This window comes from Arachis stenosperma, chromosome 8, assembly GCF_014773155.1.
Source record: "Arachis stenosperma cultivar V10309 chromosome 8, arast.V10309.gnm1.PFL2, whole genome shotgun sequence".
NCBI lineage: Eukaryota > Viridiplantae > Streptophyta > Magnoliopsida > Fabales > Fabaceae > Arachis > Arachis stenosperma.
The window spans coordinates 20558439-20571561 of record NC_080384.1 but is presented as its reverse complement, the minus strand read 5'-3'; the positions used below and the strand labels follow the sequence as shown (position 1 = coordinate 20571561).

Here is a 13123-nt window from a genome sequence, read left to right as displayed (position 1 = left end):
CCAATAGATTTTCAAGCTTATTGCTCCACTCCAAAGCTTTTCAAAACCATCAATCAAGCTCCAATACACATATATACACTACCTAAACCACAATATCACATCCAACCACAATAACTCAATCACTAAATCACAAAATTCCAAGTATTTAGCTTAGGGTTGAAATCTTACCTTACTCAAAAATCAAAGAGGCAAGATTAAACCTTCCTCTCAAGCTAATTGGATCCTATAACATCAAAAACTCAAAATCTCAACACTTTTTACCTGAAATTTTTGAAATTAAAGGCTGGAAATTTAGAGAAGAAATCGTGGCTTATCTCAAAAACAAAGTTGTGGGTTTTGTAGAGTTCGACACCCTGGACGCGTGACCACAAACGGTGCCGCAAGCAGAGCTCCGGATCAAAAGTTATGATCAATTGAAGATTGAAGTGAATTTGGAAAAGGGTTTCATGCTCCTTCTCCCCTATTAAGCATGTTTGATGTTATGGTGGGGAAGGAAGGGCTGTGCACTTCATTTAGTCACCCATTGGGTTGGGCTAAGGGTCCAATACGAGTCTGGTTAGTTCAGTTTGGTCCGTTCGGTTTAATTTTAGGTTAATTTTTTTAAAATTTATGTCAAAATTTTCGTTTTAATTTTTTCTATCATATTAAACCATAAAAAAAAAATCACATTTCTAATTTTCTAGAATAAATTATAATTTATGGGTTAATTGGTCATTAATTAACCGAATTTTACAAATCACGTCTCAATTGATTTAGACATGAGAATAAGACCAATAGAACACCCAATAAAAAAAGTGGATAAGATGAAAGATGGACAAAAGATGAAAGACAAAAGAAGACCTAAGAAGATCATCCATAAAATAGTCAAACGAAATCTACATATAAACGATATCTCTGTAGATATGATATATAATAGAGTTCAATGACATTGTTTGATTCATGTAACCGACCTCACTTGGTGAGACAAAACTTTGTTATTTTTGTTTGTATTATTTGAGTTATCAAGACTAGGAATACCCGAAGGGTCATTGGCTCATTGCTAAGTTTAAAAAAATGCATTGTAATTTTTTAAAGATTCAAAAGTAAAATATTTAGACCAAATATAATATATTTACCATACCATGGAGATTCTACTAAAACTTTACCAAATAACAGTTACTGTATGATCTTGGCATCGATGCATGACATTATAGTGGAGGGTCCAATGGAACTTCATGGTCCACTATTCCTCCTTCAATAAAATGCCTTAATTACAACGGACACACAATCAAAGGAGGTTCCCCGCTTCCCATCCTCCCATTTGTATATTTACAAAACTAGCATATGAGAAATCATCACCAATGTATATATTGTATATTCATTTTAATTGTAACAGTGGTCTTTAATGGAGCAAATTCTCGGAACTATGCACTGAAACCCCTGTGTAGTGAACTCCATGGATTGGATGGAACACTTGTGCATGCATGTGCTGAGGCATCAGCCAATTGCTCCCTCCTTATGCCTGCATTGCAGAAGTTTGCAAAGGATCTCATGTGTTTCATTCCATACTGAGACAACGATCCGCAATGCGTCTCAAAAGTCGTAACCTGCATCAACAATAGATTCAGGTGTAACAAGAATCATAGAATTATTAATAATAAAACAAAAATCATAAAATGAATAATTGAAAACAGTACCAGTGATTTCAGGCAGTCCCAGTCATCAACAAGTGGCTCCCCAGAAGGTCTAACACTGCTAAGTATTTCTTGACCTTTTTCAATGCCGAATAAGAGCTTTCCAATAAGTTTGACGCTGCTATCTATATGCATTCTGTGAGACATTGCTTCCATAACTTGTTTCTCTGCTGCAGCTTTCCTTGGAGAACCCTCAGGAGCTTTGAGGTACTGGCAAATGAGAAACAGATGATGATGTCAACAGGTAGATAAACCAGAAAATAAGTGTCAAGTGTCAACAAATAACGACCTTTATTTCATCGTGTAGACTCAGACATTACTCTAATGCCAACATTCCCAATCTAGTTCAAGTTCTGCATCCGAATAACTAACCCATATTCGGTTTAGAGGAAACCATTATAAACAGAACAGGCATTCATCTAAAGTTCTAACTGAAGCATAGAGTTCCTAGGGTTTACCAAATTAAATCAGCCATAGAATATCTTGCTAAATCTACTCTAATGGCACATTCAGGGCAAGGAGTGCTAGATTCTATGGAGTAACCTCAAATGGAATAGCCATTCCCAGCGTTAAGCTTCATAAGTTCAGGAACAAAACAACATTCAATTTTTTGGTACTTACAATAAATCAACGATAAGCCCCATTCCAAGTAATGGTGGATCACAATCCAAGTATCAGACAAGATGCTAGACTTGAACTCCCAATACCAAATTGTGAAGAGTATTGGCATGTTTCCATTCTCATATATCTTCATTGTTCAATACTAAATTATGCTATCCTTCATTAAATTTCAATGCTAGTATGATGAGAAAAATATATCTACCACTCAATCTGGTCCATTTTCAAATTTGGGTGCATAAGGAGGACAAAGCAAAGAAATAATTTGAACAGGAATAAAGTAAAAATATTTCACAAAATGATACCTTATCCCAGAAATGGACAAGATCTGCATCACGTTGGTTTACTGCTGTCTTTGACGGTAGCTTCAAGGAGTTGTTATCCATAAACGTAAAATTTTCATTAGCTGGATTTGTGCCCAAATATAGGAAGAGATTATTACTGCTAATCCCTATATCACCATATTGCATCACATGAGAGCCATACATTGAATTTCCGTTGGAAGTCCTTTCTTTAACCTGGGAACACAGGAATAACAAAATTTTTCTCACTCAATTCATGCACACATTCTACAATTTTGAGACCAGAAAATCTTTAGGCCAATAATACTTGCAAATGTGAAAACAAACAAAATTTTCTCCCCTCCATTTAAGAAACCAAGGTATAAATCTACATTCCCCAGTTAATATTAGTTGATTATCTAAAACAACTAAGCTAGCAATAGGATCTTACCAATTGGTATTGTTGGTGCAAAGTTTCTGTACGTAAATTGTGTATGGCACTGTTCAAGAGTAAGGAGAACAAAACAAAGAATCAGTACCATAAAAGAACTTGCAGCATTACTCATATAAAAGTAAACATGTTCTTCTAAGACCAAGTGCAGTAAAAAAGGAGGGATGAAAAAGATTGCCTTTTCCTTCTAGAACAAAATGCATTCAGCAAATTACAAATACAAGGTATATAAAATCCTAATATTGACATGCTCTCATCATAGCAATCAATTGTTTTCAACACTTCATGGTGATAGTCTGGGAACAGATAACACACCCAATAAACCTTATTTAATTATAGCTCTCATATAATTTATAATTAATTAGAGTCAGCAAGTTACACAGGAAAAAGATTTATTTATTCTATATGCTATTTTCATACCTGTCTTCCATCCAAGCAACACTGTATAGGTCACCTAGACAGGTTCCAAATTCTGGTGGAGGACTAGGATTCTCCCCAGGGCAATATGTTCCCCAACTGCTTTCTTCTGCGTTTGCGGCTGTTGTTGCATAGATATTCAGACCTTCTGGAAGAAGGCCTTCAAAGATACTTCCAGATTCACATGCCTCAAGATAAAATACCTGCACCAGCATTATGTAAATCCAAAGAATTGGGAAATATCTCAACAAAGATTGATATAAACATTAATCAAGCAACGTCTAGTATGCAAGTAACTTACCATGCTTTTATATGTTCCAGAAGCATGCTTCTTCTTCAAGACTTCGATCAGATCAGATGCATATAAGTAAGGACTAGTAGGCATCCCTGAAATCCATCCCAGTTCCCACAAAATATTAGACCATATAAGAGCTTCAAAAGGGCAGATATCATTGTTATGAGAAGAGTTGTGTTGTGTAAGGACGCAAAACAAAATTTTAGTAAAAGGATCACAAATGAAGACAATTTTGACTGGAATAAAGGGATCACGTCCAATCAATTCAGTTTTCTCTCTATCATTCTTGACACACTAAAAACAAAACAAAAAAAGAAAAAAACTAAAAAGATAATTTTAACAGTAAAAATAACCAGATAACAGAACATAACTTCTTTCACTGTTTCACTCCATGTTAGCAAATAAACCCAAAATGCTACAGGAAACAGACTATTTGCAAGTAATACTCCCCAGTAGAAGACAACCCATAGTACCATGCTGAAAAAGGATACAATCAACACATACACAATCCATGATTTTCGTCATAAAGTCCCTTTGGAAGAATTCAGAGCTACTTACCAAGCACCCCAGGACCCCCATGATCACTATAGTATATAAATATATGATCATTGGGACCACTATCTACAACCTTCCCACTGCCACCTGTAAGAGCTGACTTATTTCCAAGTATAGCAGCAAAAAAGTTGTTTACAGTAACATCTCCACCAACATAATCCTATCATAACAAAGTTCATATCAGAAGACTTTTTTAAGTTTCAAACAGAATCAGAATTTGCGATAACAAGATCTCAAACCTTTGGGACTCCTTTGTAAACATCATCTCCATGTGGACTGTTAATGATGACTCCGGGCCGTGGGTTCTCTTCATTGAAAGCAATGTCATCATACATAAACACAATGATGTTTTCTTCTTTGAGACCACCTTTCCTCAGTAATTGATACGCATGACAAACATCAGCCTGAAAAAAGATGAAGCCTCATCAATCATCACTCATCAGTGAAACAAACCAAGTAATACAGTCCAAATGGTAAATTAGTACTAATAACTGAATCAGCAAGTTATATAGACCAATCACCAATGACCACAGATTAAGTTGACCAAACTGAACAACCCAAAACCAGAACAAAACAGAGAGCAGTTTCTTTTTGATACGTGGAACACAAATTATCAATTATTGCAGGCTTTTGTTTCAGTGCAGTATAGACGTTAGATCCTCCAAGGGCCACTATTCACAATTCATCTTTAGAATCTAAGGTGCAAGTAGCTGAGGCGAATGCAGAATCTGCATCAAATACAGATTTTAACCTAGACTGAAATAAAAGAAAATAGTATTCTAAATGCTGTCAACTAAACAAGATGCCCACGAACCAGTGGAACAGGAAAAGCAATATGAAAACCGAAGGACAGTGATAAGCAACAGTTCATCAATTTCATACTAAACAGTCAAACAAAGAAGGAACAATATACTGACAAGGGAAAGCGTTGAGGAAAGGAAATCATAAGAAGATAAAAAATTGAAGCTTGAAAGAACGGGATTATAAGAATGACGGTACCTGATGTCTGTAATTCCAGTAGCCATTGGAACCAGCGATTAAAATGGCCCAGCGAGTTCCTTCCTCCACGTTGTCGCCGTCGTCGGAAGGCGTTTTGAAGAATCTGGAAGCTTCGGAAGGAAGGCGGATAACTTCTCCGACGGGGTCTCGAACGGCGGAGACAAGGACGGCGAAGAAGGCCGCGAGCAGAAAGAGGAGAGAACGGCCCATTGGGCTGGAAAAGAAAGAGAGGGAGAAAGGGGTTTGATGATTAGGTGAGAGGAGAAGAAGGAGATGAATAAAGAAAGAGAGCACTACTCCCTTTCCTCATATATATATTACTATTCCCCCAATTCAATATTTCATGTTGTCGTGTGTATTATTATCATGAGGATGGTGTTTGTTAAGGAAAGAGACGAAGTAACGTCTCGTTGGAAGGTTCCTTCTTGTTTTTTTTTTTGTGGGTTTCAACTTTCAAGGTTTGTTTTTTGTTTATTCAATAGTGCTTCTTGCCACATTTGAAGGGTTCCTTGTTGCTTACGTTTTATAATTAAACCCTTTGCCAACTTTTTTCCCTTCTCTTACTCGCACTTTTTTCACCTTTCTTGCATTTTGCCTATTAATTCAACTAGGTATCCTTTAAAAATGGTACAATATTCAGTCTTTTATTACAATAATTTAAAAAAAATTAAAACAATCACATCTAAAAATTATGAATAGATTTACTGTCTTTCTAAAATTAAATACAATCTAAAAAAAACTGAAATTTAAAATTTAAATTTTAAACTTCGGTTTCAAATTTAATATATTTAATTATTAATATATTATAATTTAAATACATATCTAAAAATCAAATTATTCAAAATTCAAAAATTTGATTTTAAAATTATAAAATAAACCTTAAACCATCAAATTATTAATTAAACCCGTACAAAACACTAAAAAAAATAGAGAAGTCACGTTTGTCCCATGTCAAAACACTCGACGACGCTGCCTTCCTCCTTCTCGGCGCTCATTCACAACGCCACATACCCCTTATTCAACACTCATCTTCGTCACCGCCTTTCTCCTCCTCGTCACCGTTCGTCCACGCCGAAAACTTACCTAAGGTTTGGATGGGTCTCTGACACCATTACTTTTTTTATTATTCTATATAAATTTTGATTTTTTTTGAAATAAAATGACCTAAAGAGATTTTCATATATATTGCAATGTTAAATTATTTTTGTATGTGTAATTTCTGTATTTTGAAAGTGTTTTAAAAATATTTTCTATATAACTTCATAATTTTAGATGTGTTACAATTATTTTTTAATGTTTAAATTTAGATTTAATTTTAGATGTGTTCAATTATTTTTTATGTTTAATTTAAATTTAAATTTATGATTTTGGATGTGTTTTAAAATATTTTTTGTATACTTAATAATTTTAGATGTTTTACAATTAAAAAAAAACTACAATTAAAATATTTTAATTTATGAATATAATTATATCGACCATTCATCACTAGAAATTCATAAACAAATCCTCACCCAATGCAAAATGAGAGAGTGCTTCAGCTGGAAGGTAATGATAGGCTTCACCAATGAAGACGAGATGGAGAATTCAGCTGGCAGCGTCCTTTTGGTTTGGAATTCACTAATGCGTGGAATCCCGTACAATAAGGAATTTAAAAAAACTGTATTGTTACGTTAAGTTTCGACCATTCATCACTAGAAATTCATAAAACAAATCCTCACCCAATGCAAAATGAGAGAGTGCTTCAGCTGGAAGGTAATGATAGGCTTCACCAATGAAGACGAGATGGAGAATTCAGCTGGCAGCGTCCTTTTTGGTTTGGAATTCACTAATGCGTGTGAATGTCCCGTACAATAAGGAATTTAAAAAACTGTATTTGTTACGTTAAGTTACGAAAGTAAAGCAAAGTCACGTAACCACCAATGAAGTGGGTGGGTTTTAAAATTTAAATTAAAATCTAATTATAGATATGTATCTATAAAATAGGAACATGTTACAATAAAAAATAATTAAATATTATTTAAATTTGATTAAAGGCTGATTAGTATTGTACAACTAGCATTTTCCTTTTTTTACAGAAAAAAATATTTTTCATTCCTAGAGAAATCATTTGGTATTTACATCTATCATAAAAAATATGATTTTCTAGTGTACAAATGTGTCTGTACAGATTTTTGTTCTTTTGTGGCTGAAAAAGCGTGTCATTAAAAGTGTTGCTTAAAGAGAAATTGTTACCCTTAATCGTTAACTTGGCTCTGATACCAATTATTTAAAGTTGTCTTTTCTTTTAATTTCTTTTTTAAAATTTCTATTAACTCTTCGAATAATTTACCAATTTATAATAAAAAGTATTGACCGTATTACTAGTATTTATAATTCTAATTTTTCAATCTTGTTTTAGTTTATAATATTCTTTTTTGCATGGATTATTGTATATAAAATCTTTTATCTGTTTGTCTTTTTCTTTAATATAATTTCTTAAATCCTCAAAAACTTCTTTTGTTCTACACTTTCTGTTGTTTCTAAATATTTTTTAATTTTCAACTTCATTTTCCATTTTTTCTTTTAACAGCTTTAATTCTTTTAAGTCATAATATGATTTTCCAGACATTTATAAATTTTTTAAGTTTAACTCTAACTTATTTATATTTATTCTTATTTCTATCCTTTTTATTATAAGGTCATCAATTTCGATCTGAAGATTATTTAATTCCCTTTTATACTCCTTTATTTTACTTTTTAATTTTTTCGCCCTTTTCCTATTTATTTTATTTCTGGTCTTTCAATCTTTGTATGCTTCATTATTTATCTTAAAATTTCTGCAATTCTATCATTGATTCATCACTATTTTCTAGAGATTCTATTAATTTTTCTAGTTCTTCGACTTCTCTTTTTAACTTGTCATAAATTATTTTTAGAGCTTCAAATGCTCTTTGATTTATTTCAGAAAACTGTAAATAATTCAACCGATTTTCTCTTTGAAAGAGCTCTTGTTTCTTGTCTTGATAAGTTACATATATTTTTTCTTTATTTATTGTCATAATTTAATGTTTAGGGTTCATTTAATTTTTCGACCTTTTTTGTTAATTCTTTTATTTCAGAATTTTCTTCTTTAATCTTTAATTTGGATAAACTTAAAGGGCTATTATTTTAGATTCTCTTATTTGAAAATTTGATGAAACTAATTTTTCTTATGGTTCTTTTAATAATAGAACTGGGTTTTCAATAGCTTTATTTTGGTATTTCTGTTTTTACAATTTTTTGAAATAATTCATCAACATAAATCCTTTCTCTGTTTTTAAATTTATACTATGATGGCTATTTGTTAAAGCATAATTTATTGCATATGTAATTGAAAAAGGTTCATCGTCTTGTTCCATTAGATTCTTTCTATGAAATTTATAAGCCAAACTTATAGATCTTCCAAGGTTTTCAGTTGATAAAGGTATAGCATATCCAAGATGGGCATTGATTTAACATTTACGTTTGCCAAGTTTCCATGAACAATTCCAATTATTTGATCTATTGGGTCATCAGTAATTCTTTTATCACAGATTGCTAAGCTTATTGGTGAATTAATTCCTTTCATATATGTAGATTTGATTAAGACTTGTATAGTACTAATATGAATCCATCCAATTTTAGATCTTTTTTGTTGATCCTTAATTTTCTCAATCTGTTTACTCAATTCTTCATCATTTATCAAAGCTATTTCAAGTTCTCCATTGGTGGATTTTATCTTTATAGGGGCTTCAAGTTGAATTTTTCCATAGTATATTATATTTTTTCTATTAAAAACTTCTTTTAAAAGATTTTGTTTATTGAAATTTTCATTTGATTTGAGATTTAATTCTGTTTTTAGAACAGCCTGTCTTTCATTATCTAATAAAGCAGTTAATCTATAATAATCAGATTCTTCTGTTAATTCTAAGCTTTCTAAATAATTCATAACTAAGAAATTAGGATAAAGACGTACCTTTCTGGAGAAAAACTTCCTTTATTTAGTATATTTTACATAAGATATTTTTATCTCCAGAGGGGAGATTGTAGATACTAACTCCAGAGGGGAGTTTAGAATTGGTTTTTCCTAAGGGAATTCTTCTTCAAACTATAGAATCGCCTCGGCAGCTTCCTCCTTGCTCTCCTAGCATATGAGTACTCTTAGCCTCCTGCATTCTATGGTTTGATGATTTCTACAATTGCCTAAGCAACCTATTTATAATGGTTGGGTCTGATGGACAATTCCCATCCTTACCCTTCTTATGACGTCATTGCTTACGTCATTGTTTATTATCTTGCACCAGCTACATTGTTGGTGCTTTATGACCTAAGCGCTTACGTCATTATGCAATAATGTTGAGAGATGCTTCAGATGTGCTGTCCTCCTCTTTCATTATGTGGCCTTCAGATGCGTTGTCTCCTTCCTTTATCATGTGGGTTGATTCCGTTTCATTATTGCTTTCTTCAGATAGCTCTAAGACACATAGCTGGCACTTGTGGTCTTCTCTGTCTTTTATCAAATAGCAGAGATTCCTCTTTATCCCTTCGGGGAGTTTTTCTAAGAGTCCAGATAAGTTGTAGAATGCTGATTCAAATTTCACTAAGAGTCTCATCTCTCTTTCTTCAATTTCATTCCTTTTACTGGACACAAGCAAAGTATTTCTGCTTTTATAATTGATTCTTGTGTGAGATTTCCTTGTTATCTTTTGAGTTCTTTCGAAGATCCTTGCTAGTGTGCTGGCTAGTCTTCCTTCATGACTGTAGATTGTTAAATCTTGAACTTGATCAATTGGTTGAAAATTTTCTGGAAAGACGGACATGAAGATTACTTGATGTGCTGGAACCAAGCATTCTTCTTCTTCATTAAAAATAGGTTGACTATTCGTAAATTTTAGGGATATATCCCTTGGATTTACGTTGTCAATCATATTTTTAAATCTCTTTACTGCATCAATGAATCCTGCAGGAAACTCACTAATAATTTTCAAATCATTAAAAATTAAAATTGTATCAATTAATCCATACTGAAAAAACTGATAGGTGTCAGATGGGGAAGCATCTGGAAATATAACCAGCTTTGTTAGCTATTCTTTGGCAATAGGATAATATTCCAAGATTGCCCTTTTTTCTTCAGTCCAATTTAGGACTATGTTAAGGGTTTCTCTGAGATTTGATCTACAGACCCTTTTCTTTTCCTTGATTTCAGCCCTTGTAGGAATGTTTCTTATTATTCCTGTTCTCTGGATTTGAATTGGAGCTTTATCTGCTCTTTTTAGGGTTTGCTCTGGATGAAGAGCTTCATATTCCCTGAAAGATTCTTTTGCTTCTTCCAGTGTTAAAAACCCTCCTTTATGAATTATCCTTGATTGATGTGTAAATGGTGCTGCTTTTTCCCAGGCATCATATACTCTTTTCATGGGGCCATTATAAATTACATAATATTTTTTATCTTGGGTTGATTTTTTGATAATTTCAGCAATTGTTTTATTTTCTGGAATTTTTTCTTCACCTGATTTGTTCACCACGCTTAGCTGGCTGAACTCTGATGGTTTTGGTTGTTGTGTTGATTTTATTACTTCGATGGCCTTCTTGAGGGATTGGATCTGTGTCCTTATTTGCTGACAATGCTTGCATTTTTCAAGTTCTTGTTCGTATTTCTGAATTTCTTGATCTAATGCGTTGTAGACGAACTCCATTCTCTTGTTAATGTATCTGCAATAACATTTTTGTCACCCTTAATATATTCAATTTTTATTGGATATTGTAACAAAAATAATTGCCATCTTACCAATCGTCCATGATTATAATCAACTTTTAAATTATATCGTATGAAACCTGTTAGATAACTTGAATCTGTTCTTAATGTAAATTCTCTGGATAGTAAATCAATTTTCCATTTCTTAAGAGATTTAATTGCTGCTAGAGTTTCCTTTTCATGAGTGGTATATCTCCGTTCTGTTGGAGTAAAAGTCCCTGAAATATACCTGCAAAGTAATTCCTTTGGGGAATATTTAGAATCTAGTGATTCTTTTTCTTGTTCCAAACTTTTTATAGCTTTCTTAGTTTTTAGACATCCTGACCAGGTTATGTCTGAAGCATCTGTTTCTACTATTAAGTAGTCATTTTCTTCTGGAATATAAAGTTCTGGAAGTTTTTCACATAATTCTTTAATCCTTTGAATTTGTATACTGTCTTTTTCATCCCATTTCCATTCTTTTTTAGTACTTATTTTTGGAAATAAGCTTTTAGTGTATTCTGTTATATTCTTTAAAAATCCTTGATCAAAAATATAATTTATACATTCTAAAAATCTTTGTAATTGTTTTCTATCTTCTATTTTATTAGGAAATAAATTTACCTTTTCTAGGACATTTGGCTGAAGTTTTAGCTTTCCTTGAGTGGATAGAATTAATCCTAGAAACTCTATTTATTGTTTTGCTATTCTTGCTTTCTTTTTGCTAAGAACTAGTCATTTTTCTTTACATCTTTCTAAAACTATTAATAATTTTTGAAGATGATCTTCTTTATCCTGTTTTGTAAAAATTAGTATATCATCAATGTACACTAAAACAAATTCATTTAACTCTTTTAGATTTTCTTCCATAAATCTTTGATAAATACCTGGAGCTTGTTTTAATCCGAATGGCAATACATTTCATTCATAGAGTAACACACTTGTTGATTCTTTTGTTGGGCAAGTAAAAGCAGTTAATTTCTTTGTTTCTTCGTCTAAACGAAGTTGCCAATATCCTGATTTTGCATCAAGAGATGAAAACCAAGTTGCTCCTTTTATCTTTTCTAAAATAGAATCTTTTCTTGGAAGTTTATGAGCATCACCAATAGTTGCTTCATTCATCTTCTTATAGTTAATAACCATTCTTCGTTTTTCCCTTTTAATTTCATTATTGTTTTCGACATAAAAGGCTGGAGCCGCATGAGGACTTTTACTTAATCTTATTATTCCTTTTTCCAAAAGATCTCTACATTCTAAAGAGAACTCTTCTCTATCTCTTGCGGAATAAAGAATTTTATTTGGAACATTTATCTCTTTTGTAGGATCTTTTAATTTAATGCTTACTAATTCGTTATTTGTATTTTTAATATCTAAAGGATTTTCAGCACAAATTTCATCCAAAAGTTCCTCTATCTTTATTTTAAGATTATTTTTTGGAATGTTTATCTGAAAGTATAAATTTAAATAACATGTTTCTAATATAGAAAATATTTTAAATTTTAAGATCTTATCTATAGTAGTAGTTGGTATTTTTATACGTTTTGATTTTTGATTTATTGAAGAATCGTGTGGAGCTTTTAAAACTATATATGTTAATTCTTGAATGAATGGATGATATAGTTTTAAAAGGTTATTTCCTATGATAAAATCCATTCCAGAATCTAACATATATATAGATGGAACAATGAACCTATAATTTTGAATAAAAATTTCAGTCATTTCTGTTTTTTGGTCAATTTTATGTATTGATTTGTCAGCTATTCTAACTCTTAATGGTTTCTTTAATTTTTTCCAATCAAGTTTTATATTTGAACTAGCAAAGCATTGTGTTGCTCCAGAATCGATAAAAGCATTTATAAATTTTTTTGTTATTTTTATAGTAATAAATGTGGCATTATTACTCAGTCTCTGAGTCTGTTTCTGAGACATATTCAAAAATATAGTCTAGGTTATCATCAGATTCCTCTAAAGGTTCCATAAAACAAGACTTAGCAATTTCTATTTGTTTAGTAAGATCTTTTTTATCCTTTTTTTCCGGATATTCATTTGCATAGTGTCCTTCTTCTTGGCAATACCAACACTTACAGTTTTCTTTTTTATTTG

At 32.0% G+C, this 13123-nt stretch overlaps 1 protein-coding gene across 1 annotated transcript; it reads right to left on the bottom strand.

Moving 5' to 3' along the window:
• Positions 1–1075: 1075 nt before the first annotated feature.
• On the bottom strand, positions 1076–5663 carry LOC130944701 (vacuolar-processing enzyme-like). The gene is made up of 9 exons (XM_057873165.1): positions 5290–5663; positions 4530–4694; positions 4294–4450; positions 3742–3827; positions 3444–3643; positions 3024–3072; positions 2597–2809; positions 1677–1883; positions 1076–1586 (listed from the first exon to the last, which is right to left on the bottom strand). Exons 1-9 carry the CDS (start codon positions 5497–5499, stop codon positions 1404–1406), a joined length of 1470 nt encoding a protein of 489 aa, XP_057729148.1. The 5' UTR covers positions 5500–5663; the 3' UTR covers positions 1076–1403.
• Positions 5664–13123: the final 7460 nt, after the last annotated feature.